Here is a 20,909-nt window from a genome sequence, read left to right as displayed (position 1 = left end):
GCACTTTTCCTTTCTTCTCCTTTTCCATGATACGGGTGTCTCCACCAGTGCAATCGCGTTACATACAGACGACAGAACCAGATTGTGATATTTTGTGGCAGTTTTCCTTAACCCCCAGCGCTGAGTGTGAGGCCATGTCTGGGATGCAGCCAAGGGGTAGTTCACTTTAATAACCTGCTTGGTTGTCTCGACAGCTCCTTGGATGAAACAGAGCCTTAGCGGAGTGGCCTTCCCTATAGGTGACTGTGCACAGATACACATATATACAGAGACATAACCCCCCCACAAAAATGAACATAAACGTGAAGCGGCACATTAAGCCAATATTCAATATTAAGAATATTTTTTTTAGACAAGAAAAACCTTTGGGGGATAAAATATGGCGAAAAATTATACCCCTTGGAGATTGTCATGTATATAAGCAACCGCAACTGATGCATTGTTGGCCCAATTTTTACAACGAGTCTTCTGTAGTTCCCATTGGAAAGAGTGAAGACATAGGTGCATACCAAATGAGGAGGGACAGGGGAGGCACTGTGAGAAAGAAATTGAGCCGAGAGAAGAAGAAAACGCAGAAAAAGCAGAAGAAGGAAAAATCGGCCGATGTGCACAAGTAGCGGTGTCCACAAACAACGGGTGTAAGTATCAAGTGTGCAGCTGTGGGTGAAGGAGGAACACCTAACGGATAACGCTGGAGTTACAGGAAGAAGCACTGCTTTAAAATGGGCTTCACATACCCATTTTTGTCCCCCATCCTTTTTTTAGAAAAAAACTGTACTTTCAGTGCACCGCAGGAAGGATTAATACGATTATGAGCTTTACACAGGGACCCCTTGGCATTAATCACCTGCGCTATGCAACTACGTGCATATACGTACTTTCCGTGTTGTCCCAACTTTTTTTTTTTTTTTTTTTTTTTTTTTTTTGTACCAAATTAACCTCTGTCTGGAGAAGACAGTTCACCCGTACGAGTGTGTACATACAAATGGGTTAAGCTACCATTTGAGGAATAATTTTTAAATCGAGTTGAAGTAGCCTAATTGGCTGTTCAGAGCTTGTGCGTTTTGCGCAGGGGATTTCCTCCATGAAGGGAACATCCTTGACGAAGGTTTAAAATAAAAATGAGAGAAAGAAAAAAAAAAAAAAAAAAAAAAAAACAAACGAACGCAAAAATGCACAAAGATATGGAAAGATATGCAAAAGGGATGGAAGACAAATTTTACGAAACAGTTTACCCACGCGGGATTTACAGTGCATTTGTGGGCGGGGTTCCGAATAGCCTGCAATCTGCACAACAAAGGGCATATCACTTCAACGGCATAAGGGAGCACCCACTGTGGAAAGGTATAATTGAGGGGATCATATTCCCGTCAAAACAAACTGTGCCACTGGTGTAGAAGATGCAAAATTAAATTGCTCCAATTTGACACATGGAGGGAAAAAAAAAAAAAAAAAAAAACTGAACTAGTTATTAACAGTTGTCTGCTTCTTACAATTCGGACAGAAATAAATGATGGTGGATCCTTCATCGGCACTCCTCGTCTGTATATTAATAAAATGCAAAAAGTCGTTACCACAATCTGTACATTTTTCATACGTAATATTATAGGCTTGATTTTGATCTTCCTTAAATAAGGAGACGTTTTTTTCAATGGAGGTTATTTTATTTTTCCAATAACTTTTTTTATTTTTATCAAATACATACTTTTCTCTGTAGGAATTCAATTCAATATATTTTTCTTTTCCATTCCAGTGGTCATACATTTCGATCGTATCAATTACGGCTCCGCAATAAATACACTTGATGGAGTTTTCGTTTTGGAATTGGGCATTTTCAATAGCACCACTAAATGGGTCATAGGGGTTTATTCCAGTTAGGCAATTACCACTCTGATTAAATTTGGAGAGATTAAAACGTTTCATATACATGTACATGTAGTCCTCATAATTGTAAATGTACCCGCACTGTCTGCAATAATTCTGTTGTTCCTTTTGTATATTTTGGAGCATCAATGGCTGATGGGTAATTTCCGTGGCGTTCTTCGCTAATCGTTCTATGTCAAAAAATTTTTTGCCAGTCATTACTTGGCACAACTCGTCGTGCTCTATGCTTATTTTGTCCTTGTACGACTGAATGAAGTAGTTGAGGATTTCTTCGTTGGTTACTTCTTCCTGCTCGAAGCGAACACTTTTTTTCTTTCTCTCTGTTGGAGGTGCTTTCGTGGACATCGATTGGTTCATCGATTGGTTCATCGATTGGTTCATCGCCTCTTCCTCCAGTCTTTTTTTCTCTTCTTTCAGTCTTCTCTTCTCCTCTTTGAGTCTCTTTTTCTCCTCCTTGTGCCTTCTCTTTTCCTCCTTTCTCCTCTTCTTCGCCTCCTCCTCATCCTGCTCATCGTGGTTACCCACTTGATCTTCCTCCACCTGATAATTTGGGCCGTTTATGTCCGTTTGGGGGGCCTCCCCCTCCTGGTCTTCCTCTCTCTTTTTTTTTTTTTTTTTCTTCTTCTTTTTATTTTCCTGTTCACTATTTTCGCTAGCTGCATCTCCTTCGAAGAGGTTGTGTGCCTCGATTAGGGGCGAGAGGGAGTGACCATTGCAGTCGCTTTCGCCACCATGCTCTTCATTATCTTCATGATCCCCGTTGTGGAGGATTTCCGAGACCTCCTCTTCCCCTTCCCGCTGTTTTCCCTTCCGGTGGGCCTTGTCCTTGCCGTGTTTCCTTTTCTCCGAAATCATTCTTTTCGTTTATGGGGTACTGAGTAGGGGGGTGCAAGATGTGTGCCTATGCGGGGTGGCGGTTCTCATGCTTTGGGGGATTCTTCGAGGTGCTCGGCGCGTCGTCTGTCCCGTTCGACAGGCCTATCAACATGGGCATGCGTAGGCATGTATATGCATATATCTAACTATGCATCCTCAGCCAGTGGCCCCTTCCTTCTGTTTCTTTCTTCCTATCCTTCCCTTTCGATCCCCTTTTTTGGTCTACAAGTGAAGGCCCCTTTCGCAGGTACTTTCCATGTTTTAAGTCGTGCGGGAGGAAAACAACTTTTTACAGGCGGCGACTCTACTTGTTTGGGATGTACGTATCTATGTATTTATGTGGGGGCGTAATATATGTACATATAGGTATACTTGTATGTTGATATATCTGCTCCTCGCGGAACTGTACAGGAAATAGTACAGATGGGCTCATTGGTGTTGTAGGCGCCCTCTGCGCATATCGGCTGGGGCGAAGCGCTTCTTTCTCTTTTTCGAAAAATTTGCAATTTTGAGAAGATTAGCAGGAATTGGAAAAATTGAAAAAATTAAAAGAATGAGCAAATTAAAAAAGATTAACAGATTAACAGATTAGCAGATTAACAAATTAACAGATTAACGGTTTAACGGACTAACAAGTATGGCAATTATGACAATTATGGCGAGCCTGGAAAAAAGAAATAAAAAAAATGACCAACAGCGGCGTGGCATAGGGCTATACTTGCAATATATAACACCTGATATTTTTTTTCATGTTGACCTTCGCTCGCGGAACCCCGATTTAGCTATCGGCACATGGGCACGGCAGAAGTGCATTTTCAAATGTCGCGCGAGTCATCTACGCCTTATCGTAAGTTTCTCTCCTCCACGGAAAAATCATTCGTTAAAAAGTAAAACATTTTTTTTTTTTTTTTTTTTGGGGAAGATCCATCCGTTTATTTTTGTTTCCACCCAGGGAGTCCAAACACCCTTTCGTCCCAAAGGCTTTTGGTGACGTGCAAATATACACTGTAATAAAGCGTGCATGCAGTATATATGTATATGTGCTTCTAAATGCGCACAGTTGGACATATTATTTTCGTATGTACGAATGGCCACGCGAAAGGTATTTTTTTAATTGCCGCTGTTTTGTGCTACTAACGAATAGGGGATCACGTTTTGCCAAGAATTCTACCATCGAAAAGTAACCACTGAAAAAGGGGGAAGCGACGTAGCGGTTAAAAGGCGAAGAATCGAGAAGGACTTCACAACAGCTTGAACAACTGCTCTCTCAGAGTGGTTACGCTTGTCGATGGTTGACACAACTGGTTCATTCGTCTTGCACTTGAAGGAAAACATTTATCCTTCCGCAATTGGATCAATACCTCAGGAGGGGCAAATAAAAAAAAAAAAAAAAAAAAAAAAAAAAAAAAGGAAAAAGAAATTAATTCATCTGTACGATTATGTATGCCTATGTGCCATTTTACCCTGACGAATATATCCTCCTCCCCACCACCACCTATCCTTCTACAAAAACTCCAAACATATGAATAACTCAGGAAGTAACATCAGTCACTTGGACAATATCAAAAATGATGGATACGATGTCTTCATTCTGCTCCTTACCTTTTTGTGTGGATTTGTAATGGGCCTTCTCACCAAGTACATGAAGGAGATAAAGAAGAATGCCGTGCGGATAAAGGAGGCGTGTGCGAACTTTGACTTGATATGCACAAGTGACTGCAAAATGGTGTTCTGCGTCAGGACAGGTAAGGTTCCTTCGTGCTTCCGGGGTGTCCCAACATTTGTGGTCCGGAGCAGGTACCTACTAGTGCAGCTCCTTGGGATGATAACACTCCCCCTACGGAACACTCATTTTTCTTATGCCCATTTTGCTTATGCCCATTTTGCTTATACCCATTTTGCTTATACCCATTTTTCTTATGCCCATTTCGCTTATACCCATTTCGCTTATACCCATTTCGCTTATACCCATTTTGCTTACCACGAATAGACATCAAAATGAACAAGGGGAAAATCTGCTCTCAGTGTTGCCACGCCTGCCTAGCAGTTTACGAGAAAATTGTGAAAAGAAATAGTAAACTCAAGGAAAGAGAAAATGGAAAAGGCACCCTCACCTACTTCGACCTTTGGAAAAAGACGGGACAGAAAAAGATTGTCCTGAAGATATCGGTAATCCGCGTAGAAGAGGAGTGCTTCCTCCATTGGGCTATGTTAAAAGGCCATTTCTTTATCGTCTTAATTTTTCCCTTCTTACATTTTTCACCTCATCCCAACCCAACCAAATTCAACCCTCAGAGTTTGGACGAAATGTACGAAATTGAAAGAAAGGCCAAGAAGGAAAATCTCATAACGTCCATAATCATCGACGCGGTAAGAATAACGTGTAGAACGTTATACTTATACGTGACGGTGAGTGAATACTTTCTGTTTATCCATTTCTTTTTCTCCGTTCCCCCTTCACCTCAGGGCCGGACGCAAATCGAGCCAAACACGGAAACTGTCATCGCCATTGAACCGGGTATTAAAATAATAATAATAAAAAAAAAAAAAAAAAAAAAAAAAAGGAATTAGAAAAATAAAATAAACGAATTTTTCTCCTGCACAACAACAATGTGTGCAATCGAGTCATCATAATGAGAGGTGTTCCCGTTTTATCCTACCTTTTGCGCTTCCAAGACGATTTCTTCTTCCACTTTTTTTTTTTTTTTTTTTTTTTTTTTTCTCAGTGCCCGACGAAGTTGTTAACAAGATAACTGGTCAGTTGAAGCTTCTGTAACGAATTGCTGCCACTGTGAATATTGTGTGACGCATTGTGGTGCTTTGGGAAAACTAATGCATTTTTTTTATTTGTTGCCAAAAGGGGTGGGGGAAACGGGCATGCATTTATTTGCAGGATGCTTAGGAGGTGACGTTACATTTACATACAAGTATACGTAAGGTGTGTTCGTTTTACCACCTACATGTCTTTCACTTTTCTTCGACCCTAAAGAGAAAATAGGGACTCCTTCGATCTTGCGAGCTGTTCGCATATTGGTTAAGTTGAACAAAGGGGAGGTGAAACAGTTAGTCAGGGGTATGCATGGACAAGCGTGTGTAATTTTCTTTTTTATCCCTAACTTCCCCCCCACTCCTACATTTCACACCTCCATATGCCCATATGAAATGTTATGTTTTACCCATTTTTGTATGAGTAATAAATCGGTGCGGCCAATTGATGACATAATATATCCCTAATATCGATGGGTGGGGGTGTCCCCTTATCCCGCGTTTGCTCTACTCCACTTTTGTCGTTAACTTGGTTTTTCAGATGACCGCTCTTTTGAATTGCATTTCCCTCCTTGGCACTAGTGACGAACGTACCATCCTTAGTATGGGAAAAAGAGCCTGTCTGTTTCTTGGCTGTAAGTATGTAGATACTTCCAGCGTTTTTTATTAACTTAAAAATGACGTTGAAGTTATTTTTTTTTAAAATTTCCAAGGGACACCTATTTTCATAATAGCCAAATTCCCAAGGAATTCTTTTATTAGGATATAGATTCAGTTTTTTCAAAATGTACCGAATGATTTTGTTATAAATGATTCCTCTTTCCACTAGGTAGAACTTTCCATCGGGTTTCAACGCTTGATGGACTTTCTCTAAGCCGTTCTCTACATCTTCCAGCGAACATAAGGTGAAAGACGAAATAACTGAATCGAAAACGTTGGGACGGAAGAGATTATTTTTTATGTCATCATTTATGATGTATACAGGATATGATGGCTTTACTTTTTCTAATTTTTTTTTCATTTCTTCACACATTTTTTCACTTTTTTCCACGCATACTAAGGTGTCCACTTTTTTTAAGAAGGAGAAATTTCTTCCTGACCCTGCCCCTATTTCTAAAACCACTCCTTTCACTTTTCGAAAGTTCCTCTTTTTGTATTTGTTTATGGATGTGACTTTTTCTATGAAGTCATTTTTTTCGTCATAACTTTTAGCTAGCTCATCGAAGGTTCTAATTCTGAAACTTTCGCTCGGTTCTCCTAATGTCTCGTCATTTTCAGGTCTGTTTTTTTTGTAGATATAAAAGCAGCCCGCTATTACCCCCCCGTTCGCGGCGCTCACTCCAACGAGCACCTAAAAGGAAAAAAAAAAGGAGGTTCCACGAATGTTTGGAATTCTTCTGCCGTCGTAGACTTCACATGGGGCGTTTCCTTTTCGTGAATGGGACACAGTTCCATGGGTAAATATGGAGGCAGACGTACCCCCCATGGTAGGCCACATCTTATTACGAACGCAACCTAACCTTTTTAAACGAAGAGAAGGTAAACATGATGTTACTCTTCGACTTGAAACTAAACTGAGAATGCAATCGTAGAATGGGTATAAGAACCCAACGGGGGAGGGAGGCAATTGACAGGAAATAACATTCAATAGGTGCGCCCCCTACAAGTGCACGCACTTCGCCTATCAGATGCGACAAGTCGTGCCTTCACATGGTATTGCACTCAAAAGGGCGGGGGGAGGGGGGATGCGCCTACAAGTATGTACATATCAGTGGAGGTATAATCTGCGCGTTGTATGTTAATCTCCTCACACTGTCCCTTGATGGTGATGCATCAGGGTTCCCATGACGCGCACAGCACGGGTCAAGGGTTCCATACTCTGGCCTTCTTTTTGCGCCCTATTAAAAATGTTGTATTTTTGCATAACATTTTGCGCAATTTTTTTTTTTTTTTTTCTCCCACTTCAACAACCCGCATGCATTTCGGAATTTTCCGCCCCGCTTTTAAAACGGCGACCCATTTTTAAGCCTCGTTTTTCTATGTCCCCATTATATATGCATCTCAACCAGTTCAGGTGTTTTATGCCATACCTTCCTTCACCAAGCGGAAAAGTTTAACATACATTATATGTGATGACTGATTAAGAAACGACATTGCGAAGAGTGAACCCAAGGAGCATGGCACAAGTTTATCCACGTCCCTGCGAAGAAGGGAAAGAAGATTTATTTTTTACTTTCTCAGGAAATTTAAAAAAAAAAAACATCTGAAGAGGGGAAAGTATGATAAAAAAAAAAAATCCCAAATGTTGTGGAGAAGCATAATAAAGGAGAACAAAAAGGAAAAAAAAAAAAAACAAAAATCTCCAACTAGTGAAGGAAATAGGAGAAAAGGAACACCACAGGGAGAGAGTACCCAGTAGGAAAGCAGAAATTGCAAAGGGGACACCAGGGATCGTGTGATGTGCGATGCGAGACTGCCAAACAGCCTGCGAAATGGAGAACATTCCAGCATAAGTGGAAGAAGCCAGATGGACCTTATTGTCCGGAAAAAAATAGGAAAGTGGGTGCTACTGCACAGGTTTATCCATAAGAATGATGGACGCACGGGTAAAAGAACACGTGTGAAGGACAAAATGGCGAAACAGAATGAGCATTTAAGCGAAAACCCAACTGGTCAACCAACCGACCAACCAACTGGTCAACCAACTGACCAACCGACCGACCAACCAACCGATCACCCGGACGTGTTTAACCTCTTCTATCACCCGACCGGAACGCAACAAATACGCAATGCATGTTGGCATGTCGTAGCACCAGGACAAGCGAGCCCTCCAGGGGTATTCGCCTTTAGTCCCATGGATAAAAAAAAAGCTCACACAGGATCCTGTGGGGCATACGTGGAAGAATACCCATCAAAGGTTACGGTAAACGATGCAATACAAAATTTTCCTTCCCAAAATAACCTATCGGAAGAACCAAAGCTTAAGGAAGATTCAAACGAATCACTTTGTAATTCCGAAGGGGATACAAAAAAGGTTAAAGGGAAGGCAACAGAAAAATGCGGAAATAGCAAAGATCCAACTAAGGATATTATATCCAGGTGTATTGACATAAAGAGGTGTATTGTCCAACACAAGAGAAACTTCAAAAATATGTTAATCAATTTATTCAATGAGTACACATTCCTCAGGAGGTACATGAATAGCAACTACAACACATACCATAAATTAAAATTCTTCCTTAGTTGTAACCATTATGTGAAGAAGTTACATGATGTCCTGTCCATTTTTGCTGATGTTGTAGAGGAGAATGACGAATATTTAATGATAGAATTGTACAAAAAAATAAAAATTAACATGCGTCTGCTTTACTATGTCGGAAGAATTTTATCCAACTATCTCACCTGCATTGCTTATAAAAGAATGGCATACGTAATTATGGTGTGTATTTCTCGAGTACACACCATTTTTAAATGTATGCTCATATCGGAGCCGTTTAAGAGCGGCGTTCCGGAACTGATAAAGATGCTTGAATGCGATATAGCGTGAAAATGTCAAAGTGCCTCATTTGGGGGGCTCCTCCCTATATGTTTATTTTTCCTCGTCCCAATTTGGGCGTAATGTTTACAGTTAATTTTGCTTCCTTTTGGGAGTTAATCTTTTTTTTTTTTTTTTTTTTTTTTTTTTTTTTTTTTTTCGTATTTGACTTTCCCTTTTTTTAGTACCATTTGTGCATGTCACCAAATTTACCCAAACAGCGGTGATGGAAACATTTTTATTTTCTCTTGACGATTTAAAGAAAGGCGCCTAGCGCGTTGGGGCGCTAATGTGTTAATTGGTGGATGAGTCAATGAGTCGATGAGGCAATTGACGAATGGTCTTTCATTAATCAACGCGGTAGCTGCGCGGTGAAGAGGACAATGATACGAAGCAACAAGGGGTCCTGTGCCAAGGAGAAACCCCTTCCTACACACACATAGAAAGAGAAATGTGGTGGACGTATTTACGCGCATTCAATGAAATAGTACTCTTTAGTTATCTCCCCCCGTCTGTGCTCGCAAAAAGTTAGACAACGAAATAAGTAGGAGTACCTACCGCCGACGCGATTATTGGCGAAAGATCGAAATGGATAAAACGGTTTGCGAATCTTTTTTTTTTTTCCAGCTAACCAAAAATGTCGAACAATGTTATAAATACTTTCTGAACGTTCAGATTTTTTTTTTTTTTTTTTTTTTTTTTTTTGTGGCACGATTAAGTTGTGCGTGTGTGCTCTTTTTTTTTTTTTTTTTTTTTTTTTTTTTTTGGTACTAGCTATTTTGTTGTTATGCTGCGCTGTATGATGTTATTTTACTTTTTTTTTTTTAATTTATTTTACTTTATATTTTATTTGCTATTTTTATTTAAATTTTCATTTTCATTTTTGCACTTAACTTAAAAGACGATTTACTCACATCTTCTCCTTTGGAAGAATAATCACCCAGAACAGTTCTCGTAATCGCGTCTACAAACAGCCTAACCATGATTTCTGAGTAAGCGAGACGGCATAAAAGGGGAGAATTAACTGCTGAGCAGGCTAAGGAAGAGTTTGAACCTTCTTGACGTATTAAATCCACTTTTGTTTATTTGTTCCTTTAAACTTATCCTCTCTTTTTTTTTTTTTTTTTGCTTGAAGTGAAGATTCGCCCTTTCTAATAGAAAACTTGAAAAGTATAGCTAACCGTTTAAAGAAAATTTATTGAAACGTTTTATTTGTACATTTGGGTAGCATGCCACATTCGTGTCTTCGAGTCATGTAGTCTTTTTGCACGATTCACTTTACCACGTAGGCATACTGCAAAGAGGAAACACAAAGGTGAGAAACATTTCGAAGCATTTTTTTTTTTTTTACCTTTCTCCTTAAGACGGTGACTTGCCCACTTCCATTTTTATTTGTAGGTCGTCCGCGACAAGAGGAAGAAGTACGTTGATGATATCTTTGATTTAGCACTTAGGAACTTGCGCTCAGGAAGGAGAAAAATAAAAAAGTCTCAAAAAATAGACCTTAGAAGAGTGTCAAAGGAGATACAAAATGGTGAAGGTTACCTCGAAGGTGAAGCATTAACCCTTTCGAACGGGTTCTCGTCTGACGTGTGCAGCACAAAACAGGAAAGTGAACGGTATAATGAGTGTGCTTTTTCCGACAAGGCTAATTACGATTCGGAAAATTTTGATGATGAAGAACATTCTGAGTTTTCCCCTGGGTTGAGGATCGACGAAGATATCAGACTCTTCAATGAGAGTACTAAGAGGAAGTTATTTAATGATTTACTCGACTATTACAATGTACTAAAATTAGAGCATTTTGATGGGAGCTACAGTTGTGGACAATCATCTTATCCACATGAGGTACGTAAGTTAGGACAAAGCGCCAACATCGGAAGCCTAGTGACTAGGAAGGAATAATCACAGTTGTGCTACATTGTATGTACGTATTTCTGCCGTGCATGCATATCTGTAATTCCTCCTAAATATGATGAGACTTTCCCAACGGTTGCCTTCAATAGGAAATGGCACAGATTAATGTGCACCGTGAGGATAGACACATGCATGGGAAAAAAAAAAAAACTACTCAAAACATGGATCTTTTTTTTTTTTTTTTTTTTTACAGGATTTTGGACTTGGCCAGGATCACAGTGGATGTGAAAATTTTCCAAGAGGTACATCCCCAAATAATTACTTAAAAATGCATACGCTGCTCATATTTGAAATGCTGCATTTTTTTTTTTTTTTCTCTCCATTATTTGTAAAATTATTTACGTATTTTGTGTACAAATTTTCCATCAGGATTCGAGAAAAATGTGTTGGATAAATCCCCACTGGAAGCGGAACATGCCACATCAAGATGTGGAGGGAAGACAAAGCAACATAATCATAGTGTAGGGGGAAAGACGCAACACTCCCTCCTTACCAATGATAAAAAATGTATGAATAGAAGCGGTGCCTCTAAAAGTAATGCTCATGGAAGGGTCACTCCACAGTCTGTCCTTTCAAATGGAATGATAAAAAAGAAGAAGGAAAATATAGAGCATGCTTTTACAAACTTGGCGAAGCCCACTGTCACTGAAGACAGGAAATTCAAATCGGTTCAGCAGAATTGTGGAGGCATAGAACGAGATTCAGGAGGAGAAAGAAAAAGTACCCACAAGGGGAGTAATAAACATAATGTAGATACGAAGGAGGCTAAGAACGGAAACAGAGGACTCGAAAGTTGTAAAGATTTAGCGAATGGAAAGATTGAAGAAGTTGCTTCTTCCCATTCCACTCATGCTGGTAAATCGAAATGCACAAGTGGAGGAAACCTCAAAATATATGGTTCAAAAATATTGCCTAGTAAAAAATATGTAAATATTCCAAAGTTGAATTTTGGGCCTGCGCTGAGTGTACCGAATGAGGTTGGGGAAGTAGGAGAAATGACCGCTGAAAGGGGTGCTTCTAAAAACGGCAAAGTTTATAAGGAGAAAAGGGGAAGTAGAAAGTTAAACGTAAATAAAAATGATAACCACTTAGAAAGAGATGCCAGTGAGCCATCAACAGATGCACATGCCTGCGATGAGGAGAGGAGTCATGTGAGCCTTAAAAGTTGTGTTTCTAGTAGATTAGATCATTCGAGGCTAAATGAAGAGAGAAAAAAGCGGAACCTCCCACCAGAGGAAGAAGAATTAGACAGTAAAGAAACAGACACCTTCCTAAGTAAGGAGCATATTTGTAAAAGTTCAATAATTCCTTCGACCAGAAATGGCCTGAATATAAATCAAAACGGTGGTAAAAAAAGAGCCCACAGAGCAACAGCGTCTAATTTGAGCAATGGAATGGAAAAGAGCAGAAGGCTTATCGAGCACTTGACGAGGAAGACAATGTACAAGGGGGAGAACAAGAAAAAGGGAGTAAGGAAAAATAAAGAAAAAGTGAAGAAATATTTTATGGATTCTTCCAATACGGGGAATGGAAACAACTTCACGCGTGTGAAGGAAAAAGTGGATCGTGAAAGGAAGAAGGTCGATCGTGAAAGGAAGAAGGTCGATCGTGAAAGGAAAAAGGTCGATCGTGAAAGGAAAAAAGTGAATCGTGAAAAGAAAAGAGTACATTGTGAAAAGAAAAAAGTGGATATTGAGAAATGGGAAAATAAATCGAACAGTAGGAACTTCGAGGGAGACTCCTTAGAAGGAGATATTATGGAGAGAAAAAGAAAAAACGGGAAATTACCCCTTCCGAAAGGGAGTGATCAGTTCCTATGTTATGTGAACAGTAGGGGGGAAAAAAAGAAGGAAGGGAAATACGAAGGGGTTAGGATAAGCTCTGTGGAGTCCTCAAAATCTGACAAGGACGGAAGTAGTAGAAGTTCTCATTTGATGCCAACTTTCGAGGGACATCACACACAAGGTAGCAAAAGGAATGACAAAGAGGTACTAGAAGATGGATCTTTAGAGATGCTCAAGTTGTCCATGAAACATTTTCATATTTCCAAAGGGGAAGGAGATGAAGAGAAACTTAAACTTCGCGAAAGGTATCCTTCTGAGGGAAAAGTAGGGTATGACCAAAAAGGAGAATATATTTTTTGCGAAAAATGTAGGGAGATACATGCAAATATGGAAGATGATAATTTGAAAAATGGTTTCAGTCAAGACATGATGTCTAAGAGTGTTCTTAAGGGAGAACAGAGGTATCATCAATGCGGCAGAAAAGGGGAACGTTCCAATGAGGACTGTTCCTATGTAACCCTTGAAGAAGTTTCTAAAAATGGAGCGCATAACTTTTATTTTCGAAAAAGCACATACACCAGTTTAAGGGGAAAATCTATCCTCCTGAGTGGCGTAGGTGATGGGGGCGCGAAGCACAGTGAATCAGATTTGTCTAATTCGGTGAGATTTTCCCTAATTAGCTACCTCAGCGAGGGTGAGCACTATCATGATCCGAATGACGACAAGTATCTTTATCCATTCTGCGACGAGATGTATGAAGATGGAAAAATTGCAGGAGAGTTCGACCTCCCCAGGGAGGTCTATGCTCTGGATAACGGTAACGAAAATGACAACGAAAATGACAACCAAAATGATAACCAAATCGGTAACCAAATCGACAAGGAAGACCTCTATTTAGCCTTTCAACAATCAATACCCAGCGGGGAGAAGTCGCTCCCAGATGAATTACTACGCAGTAAGTCGCCTACCAACAATGTGGAGAGCGAATCTAGCGATGACACACAATTCAGAAGATGTGACTACGTTCGAGGGCATATTTGCAGAATATTGAAAAAGGAAAATTGGGATGATCAAGCTGAAAGTATGTTAAACCTTTTCTTCCACTACGTGGAGGTAGAGGGAAGATGTGATAAAAATGGCTACACACTGATTAGGAAGGACATGACAAGGGATAAAAAGGAAATTCGAAAGGGAGGAAGAGGAAAAAAGGGAAACAAAACGGGTGTATGGAAACAGAAGCATCAGAAGGTAGACCTAGAAAGGGGAGAAAGAAGTGGGGGTATGGACAAATTGGAAAGGGTTTATTTGGATGACGTCCCAAAGAGCCTTCCACTGACCATGCTAATAGTAAGAAACTACGAGGAGGAGAATCTGCATCATCAACATGGACAGCGGAAGGGGAAAAACGAAAAGGTAAGCGTAAGATACAAAGTAGAGTTGACAGGTATGAAAAATTTCGTGCGGATAAAGAAAGCAATTGAGAAGGAAAAAAAATTGTTTTCAAGGATAGAGAGGATATATGATTTTTGTACTTTCGATGAAGAGGACTGTGGAGAACGGTATGACAATAATATCGTGGATAGGTTTATTCCATTTCCTAAAATGGGGTGGAGTTGTTCCAAGGAAGGTTATCAGCATGAGGTGTTAAGTGTTCTTCACTCCACCTTGGCTCAGGAAAGGAAAGACTTCCTTTTTCATGATGAGGGGGAGAATCCCATTAATGCGGATAGGAGCCACGTGGGTGGAAAAGGCCTCATGCTTGATAATGCCCTTTTAAGGGTTCCGAAGAAGGAGGGAACTAACAAGGCTAATAAGTTTGTAAAGAGATCCCCTCTCGCCAAATGGAATGTTAATGTGTGTACCAAATTGATAAAACAGCCTGGTGGAAAAAACGCTCTTGTGAAAAAGGATTACAAGGGTGTAGCTATCCATTTTTATGAAAAGGATCCTATGAAATGTTCCTTTAAGAAAGGTGTACCTGCTGTATTTGGAAGCCCCAAAGGAAAAGCAATCCAAATAGGTACGTCTAAAAAATTCCCGCTTCTGAAAAAATCTGCATGGGAAGGGAGTTACCCAAGGATAAAAGATGTTAAATGCGGAAAGGGGCATCATGTAACTAATTTTAAAGATTATCTTACCGAAGTGAGAAATACACGAGGAGGTAATAAAACAGAGGAGCCTTTTCCAAAGGGTGGAAAAAAAAGTAAAGACTCAAAAGATACACAAGGGTGTTCCCCTTTATCAAGTTCCATCGTAAAAATCGTAGATGATAAGAACGACGAGAAGGTTATTACAGATAGTTTTCTTCTACAAACAGGGGTAGAAGCAGAAGTAGTTAAGAGCGAAATTTCGAACCGTTCAAAGGGAGAACTGGGTTCGTATAGGAAGTTAAAAAGTTCTTCATATCATATCCTTAAAAGGGGAGGAAGTAAGAAAGACGGAGACTTCAAACTGGTCATTGATCCTCAGAAGGGCGTGTTGGACACTCTGGGAAGTGCTCATAATGGTTCCCTAAAGAATCATCATGACGAGGTGCTTAGAAAAGAATATCGGGAAGGGGAGAACAAAGAAGGAGACTCTAAGATGTTTGAAGATTCATATGAGAGGAAGAAGAGTGAGGATGGTGAGCACTCGCATAGGAGGTTTAAGACGGATAAACAGAACTACACACCAATTGAGAATGGAGCCCAAAGTCTAAATGAAGTAGGATCATCAGGGAAACCTCGTGGAAAGGGAGAAAAACAACCCTCTAATGAAAAGGAGGAAGGAATTCAAACGTTGCAGGTAGAGGGGAGAAGCGAAGAAGAGTTAAGTTCTCTATCTAAGGATGGAAAAAGGAAAACGGAAGATAAAGAAAACTATAACAGTAGGAGAAGTGAGGGGATGGTTGACAAGTTTCACCCTAATGTGATAGAACGATTTTACGAGTCTTTCAAACGGAGCAAGATGGGAAAGGAGGAAGGGAGAAATTGGAAAGAAGCGGAGGAAAGCGGTTTAGAACAAAAAGGGGATACGCTTAACAAGGAAGGTTCGCCTCGAAAAATGCTTAAGTCCAAGGAAGTAGCATCCTCAAGGAAAAACAGTCTTAGACGCAAGGGTTCTCTCAGAGAGGGGAGGAGCATATCACATACTGTGAGCAAACATGAGAAGGAAATGAAGCAGAATTGTGATTTCGGCCCACCAGCTGAGAACAAAATTGGCAGTGGTAAAGACGAAAAGACCAACATCGCAGAAGGGTTTTTTAAGAAAAGCGAATTTAATGATATTACCTATTTTAGGAACAATATCCAGGAAAAGATTTTCCCCTTAATGTTAGCAGAAGGGAGGAGTCCCCCACGTGTGAGCAATAAAAATGAAATAAGGTGGACTACCTCGCCCCACGGGACGAGCCATATGTTTAATGCTCCTAGGAAGGATGACACTCTCACGAGGAATAACTCCAAGCGGAGAACGAACTTGGTGGGACACCGAAAAAGGAGTCTTATCAAACGAAGGGGAAATCTATCACCCCGCGTGGTGAACACGTTTTTTCCACACAAAATGACGCGGAGCCAGATGGGTAAATCAGTTATAAAAAATGAAAAAGGGATGGCAACGAATTCGAACTATGTGGATTTAAGGAATATTGAATGTTCTAAAAGTACCCTCGAATTTCTTCTTGAAAGAAAATATCTCAAAAGAAATAATGCAGATGAAGGAACGGATGGTACTGAGGTGCAGAAGAAGAAGGAAAAAAAAAAAAAAAAAAAAAAAAAAAAAGACCTTTCACTTGCTTGCAACCAGAGTGAAGGACGAGTGTTGCCCAAACGGTTTGAGATGAGTAGACAAGAAAATGCAAAAAAAATGTCAAGCAAGAAAATCGCAATTCTGAAAGGAGTACCAGAAACAGATCAGTTCTCAAATCTGAGTTACTTTGAAGGCGGAAAAGGAAGGCCCCCTATCAGTTGGACGCGAAAATATTCTATTGATGAGGGGAAAAAAAAAAAAGAAGAAAAGAGGGTTCGTCCACTACCGTCGTCGTCATTACCATCCTCATCATCATCATCGTCGTTGTCATCTTCACGAAGGTCAGCCACCACAACAGGAGCAACACACGAAGCAGCCCTCGCAAGAAAACTCGCACGAGGAGTGGAAAAAAGGGAGGCTTTAAATTTTCCACAAATCAAGGAAGCACACACATCGTGCACGTTGCGCTCAAATGATGAAGCAAAAGCAACTCCTTTTGGGTATTACCTCTTGACACAGGAAAAAGACGGAAGGAAAATTAAAAGTTCAAGTTACGCGCAATCGAATATAAGCAGCCTCAGTTATAGGTTAAGAAAATTTGTTCGAGTGAAACGGGAAATTTACTTAAGTGATATGGACGTGGAGCGTTCGTCCGGGATGGATTCCAGGGTGGTGGAAGAGAAGGCAGAAGGAAGGGTCGAAGGAAGGGTCGAAGGGAAGGACGAAGAGAAGGCAGAAAGAAGAGTGGGTGAGCAGATCCGTCAAGCAGGGCATCACAAAAGTGACCAACGAAAGGCCCCACACAAGGACAAGCACAAGAGTGCAAGCAAAATAGGATCGCCCCTACGCAAAGCTCCCGGAAAGAGGATCAAACAGACATATCATTTCTTAACCATTAAAATAAACATCATCACAGTCTTCCTACAAAGCTCGTATATTAAAAGAATTAACATGAACGTAAGTTACAACATACAGGTGAAAATTTATTCGTCTAGTGATAGGAAGACCATCGAGAAAAATTGGACGAAGGAGACCTTCCCATGCTACTTCACATCACACACAAGCGGCATAGGCTTAAGCTCTGACGCGTTCAAGAAGATTGACGTAAGCGTGTGCGTGTGAGGAAGAGGCACGTACAGGGGTGTAATGATCGTATTATTAAGTTCACATGTTTTGCCACGCATGGGCAGAGTATGTGTATCTAGTACGTGTTCGAATTAACCGACTTAGTGATGTCCCTTGGGATAGACTCTTACATCGTTGGTTGCCTCCCCCCTCCTCTTATATGGTTATTTTATTTTATTTTATTTTATTTTTTTTTATTTTTTTTCTTTTTTTTAACGCCATTCAGGTAATGTGTGAAAGTGAGTCGAGGCAGATCTTCAAACTGGTTGTATCTTGTCGTCGGGAGAAGTCCTTCCTCAAAAAGGAGCTCATACGAATTTACAGCAGGACGTTTGAGGCGGTACTACCAAGCGCGCGCGTTAAAAAGGCGGGCACACTTGGGGCACCCGTTCATCTCCTTTCGAGCGAAATGCTACACATGTTGGACAATTAGAGTGCGGTTCTCCTTGTCCCCTTCTTCATTTGCACATTTGCACATTTGCACATTTGCACATTCGCACATTCGCACATTCGCACATTTGCCTTTCATTCTTTGAACTATTTTCCCCATCCTTTCGCAGCCCATAGAATTGAAAACCTACTCCCTGAGCAAAAACAAGAAGTACGCCTTCGAAACGGGAAGTTCAAACGACGAGCTGTACGAGATGAATGGTAATGCGGGTGGAAACATGTGTGTGTGTTGAAACATCAGTGTGGCGTAAATATGCGGAAAAGGTTTGTTGTAAAGGGGTGGTGGTGGAGAATAGTGCACATGTGAAGTAGAATATATCATAGCACTTGTGAAAGGAGAAGAAGATAATCTAAAAGAGCAAAATATAAAAGTAAATTCACACCTATAGGAAGTATACATCCACATGGGTACTTTACCCCCTTTTTTTTAGGTAACATTATCATGGGTACTTTGTAAGGGAATCGTTAGGAAGACCCCTCAATGGATTCTTGGTGGCAGGGCGTGCCCTTCTTACAATACCATGTACCGTGGGAGTAATTCCACAAGGAGAGCTATCCGATAGGTTGCTTAGGACCTATGCGCGTAGTAACAGCTCCCACACGTGGTATGTAGAACGCATCGGTTAAGGGTGTTTGTTTGATATGCACACGGAGGGAAAACTGCTTTTTCCCCTCCGTTTGCCCCGTTGAGCGGGTATCCCCCCTAATATGAGCGGCGGTGGCGAAGATGTAAAAAATAGCGAAGCGTTGGAGAATTTTTTTTTTTTTTTTTTCTTTAAAGCGCTTATCGGTGGGAGAGATTATTGCACCTGCGGAATGGGTTCAGCTGGATTGCGAATTCCCTTTCAGGGAAGGAGGAAGAATTGGCACGTGCGGGAGGTCACCAGTTTGTTCGCGTGTTCGATTTGTTAGGTGTATGTATGCGCATGTGTAAACATTTTGTATATATGTATGTATTTATGTATGTATTTTTTATTTTTTTTTTTTTTTGATGCTTCAGTTATAATGCTGACCGAAGTTATGTCACTTGCGGTTTACTCTGGAGTACATGTTCGTTTCCGTTTTTGCGCGATTGGCGAGTTGGCCTTATAAAACGGGGGCATATGTAACCCACGGGCATGGTCGCATCAGGTGCATACCTACATATGTGCACTGACATACACGCGGTAGCTACTAACTATGTGGGTGTATGGAGGAGTGTGTGTGAACCATCATAACTGCCTAGGAGGACAAGCTCCTAAAGGCCACGGCAACACCCCTCGTAAGAACGTGTGACCGCACAGCACCTGTGGTGGAAAAAATGAACAAACTGAAGCTAATTATTAAGCCAACCTTCTTCATGCACAATGCGAAAAGAAACCACCTAAATTACAAGCTGTATTTGAAGTATAAACAATGGGGGTTTCTGAAGAAGGAAATTGTTGATTACTTCAATGCACATAGTACGGTAAGCACGGTGGTAGATGTGCAGGGTAGATGTTGGGAGAGGTTTAAAAAGAAGGAGCTTGTTCAAGTGCATGGGTATATTCCCGCCATTATTTGGAAGTACGGACCGGAGCAACGGATTTGTATCGACCACAAGTTGATTGATGAGTACGCCTTCGAGGAGGAGGACGGCCACCTGTCTTTGCGTAATGCTCGAAAAAAAAAAAAAAAAAAAAAAAAAAAAAAAGGAAAAATATCCATATACTTCTTAACGAATTATGCGTGCTAGTAGCTACTTCCTCATAATAACTACCTTTTTCCCCCTCTTCAGTGTTCTCCGCGAGGCTCTTCAGAATTCACATCGATGGGAACGTTGTCGAGTGCGTCGTGTCACACGTTGAGACAGATCCGGGTGAGTCTAAATTGGGTACTGCGCTTCGCTCGCAGGTGTGGGGAGACTGACACAAATTTCCGTTAGTCAGTTGCGCCTCCAACGGGATAATACCATCACAACAATTCCCTTAACCAGTCCACCAATCACTCCAGTCCACATCTAAGAGGATATATATTTCCCTCTTTTTTTCTCCTGAACAGTGGAAAAGCACATATACTTCCTGAAGTTTGCCAGGGTTGTTAAAAACCAAGTGACGGAATTAAACATTCCGTGCAGCATCGTCGGCCTTATCGGATGCCCTGCGTATGTCAATGGCTACCACGTCCAGCTAGCGATGAATTATATAAAATGCAAAGTGATAGGGAATAATATTCCCCCCCCTTTCCAAATTGATGTATCGAAGCTAACATACAAGGAGCCATACAATTCGATTAGGTTGGGGGAGTTAAAGGTACGCCAGAGGAGTGTTACCCATGTCTGCATTTTTCTGTGTGTGTCCTGTCGGTACTACTTGCATGCCGAAATATGGTGGTGAAGTGACCGACCTGGAATTAACTTGCGTGACTAACTAAGAACCACCCCATTATGATTCACCAATCTTACAGCACCTACTACCGGATGACGGGAACGTAGTTTTTTCGGAAGAGTATGATTTAAATGAGACGGAAGTGGTGTGGACCTATGAGCCCGGAAAGGTCGGAGAGAGTGATGTTCTCTAGAGAAAGATGCACATGGGAGAGAACACGAGATGTTGTTAGAGCGGCAGCGTTGAGACACGAGTTTTCTCCCCCCCCCCCACTCCCCTTTTAATATGCACAAAGAGATAGGCTTCTTTTCATATCCCCATGGAAGTGATCAATTTTTACGTCACCAAAATTTTATGCCCCTCCTTCCCCCTTGTTGTCTTTTCTACAGATTCCGGAGACACCCTTGCCAGAGGATTACATGGATCCGAACTTTATAAACAAGAAGGGGAAACGCATTCAACTCACATATAAGGATTATTGGCCTAAGCAATGATAATATG

General features: G+C 40.8%; 7 protein-coding genes across 7 annotated transcripts; 5 read left to right on the top strand and 2 right to left on the bottom strand.

Moving 5' to 3' along the window:
• Positions 1-290: 290 nt before the first annotated feature.
• On the top strand, positions 291-617 carry PKNH_0305400 (conserved Plasmodium protein, unknown function; the record flags this gene model as incomplete). The annotated part of the gene is made up of 1 exon (XM_002260997.1): positions 291-617. The coding sequence occupies one exon, from the start codon at positions 291-293 to the stop codon at positions 615-617; it is 327 nt and encodes a 108-aa protein (XP_002261033.1).
• An 847-nt stretch (positions 618-1,464) lies between these two features.
• Positions 1,465-2,739, bottom strand: PKNH_0305300 (transcription factor, putative; the record flags this gene model as incomplete). Its single annotated transcript, XM_002260996.1, has 1 exon — positions 1,465-2,739. One exon carries the CDS (start codon positions 2,737-2,739, stop codon positions 1,465-1,467), a length of 1,275 nt encoding a protein of 424 aa, XP_002261032.1.
• A 1,543-nt stretch (positions 2,740-4,282) lies between these two features.
• PKNH_0305200 (peptidyl-tRNA hydrolase 2, putative) lies at positions 4,283-5,536 on the top strand (the record flags this gene model as incomplete). The annotated part of the gene is made up of 5 exons (XM_002260995.1): positions 4,283-4,505; positions 4,751-4,929; positions 5,056-5,130; positions 5,227-5,278; positions 5,487-5,536. The coding sequence occupies 5 exons, from the start codon at positions 4,283-4,285 to the stop codon at positions 5,534-5,536; spliced, it is 579 nt and encodes a 192-aa protein (XP_002261031.1).
• Positions 5,537-5,932: 396 nt separating this feature from the next.
• On the bottom strand, positions 5,933-7,073 carry PKNH_0305100 (methyltransferase, putative; the record flags this gene model as incomplete). Its single annotated transcript, XM_002260994.1, has 2 exons — positions 5,933-6,877; positions 7,047-7,073. 2 exons carry the CDS (start codon positions 7,071-7,073, stop codon positions 5,933-5,935), a joined length of 972 nt encoding a protein of 323 aa, XP_002261030.1.
• Positions 7,074-7,984: 911 nt separating this feature from the next.
• PKNH_0305000 (conserved Plasmodium protein, unknown function) lies at positions 7,985-9,073 on the top strand (the record flags this gene model as incomplete). The annotated part of the gene is made up of 1 exon (XM_002260993.1): positions 7,985-9,073. One exon carries the CDS (start codon positions 7,985-7,987, stop codon positions 9,071-9,073), a length of 1,089 nt encoding a protein of 362 aa, XP_002261029.1.
• A 969-nt stretch (positions 9,074-10,042) lies between these two features.
• PKNH_0304900 (conserved Plasmodium protein, unknown function) lies at positions 10,043-18,520 on the top strand (the record flags this gene model as incomplete). The annotated part of the gene is made up of 9 exons (XM_039113805.1): positions 10,043-10,053; positions 10,197-10,231; positions 10,351-10,376; positions 10,460-10,909; positions 11,172-11,220; positions 11,348-17,592; positions 17,840-17,953; positions 18,174-18,264; positions 18,495-18,520. 9 exons carry the CDS (start codon positions 10,043-10,045, stop codon positions 18,518-18,520), a joined length of 7,047 nt encoding a protein of 2,348 aa, XP_038969420.1.
• Positions 18,521-19,363: 843 nt separating this feature from the next.
• On the top strand, positions 19,364-20,902 carry PKNH_0304800 (ribosomal protein L25, putative; the record flags this gene model as incomplete). Its single annotated transcript, XM_002260991.1, has 5 exons — positions 19,364-19,694; positions 19,820-19,900; positions 20,083-20,333; positions 20,488-20,577; positions 20,798-20,902. 5 exons carry the CDS (start codon positions 19,364-19,366, stop codon positions 20,900-20,902), a joined length of 858 nt encoding a protein of 285 aa, XP_002261027.1.
• Positions 20,903-20,909: the final 7 nt, after the last annotated feature.

The sequence above is a fragment of the Plasmodium knowlesi genome (assembly GCF_000006355.2).
Source record: "Plasmodium knowlesi strain H genome assembly, chromosome: 3".
In the NCBI taxonomy this organism is placed as follows: Eukaryota; Apicomplexa; class Aconoidasida; order Haemosporida; family Plasmodiidae; genus Plasmodium; species Plasmodium knowlesi.
Note: the sequence above shows the minus strand (reverse complement) of the source record. Positions and strands in the feature narration are given on the sequence as shown.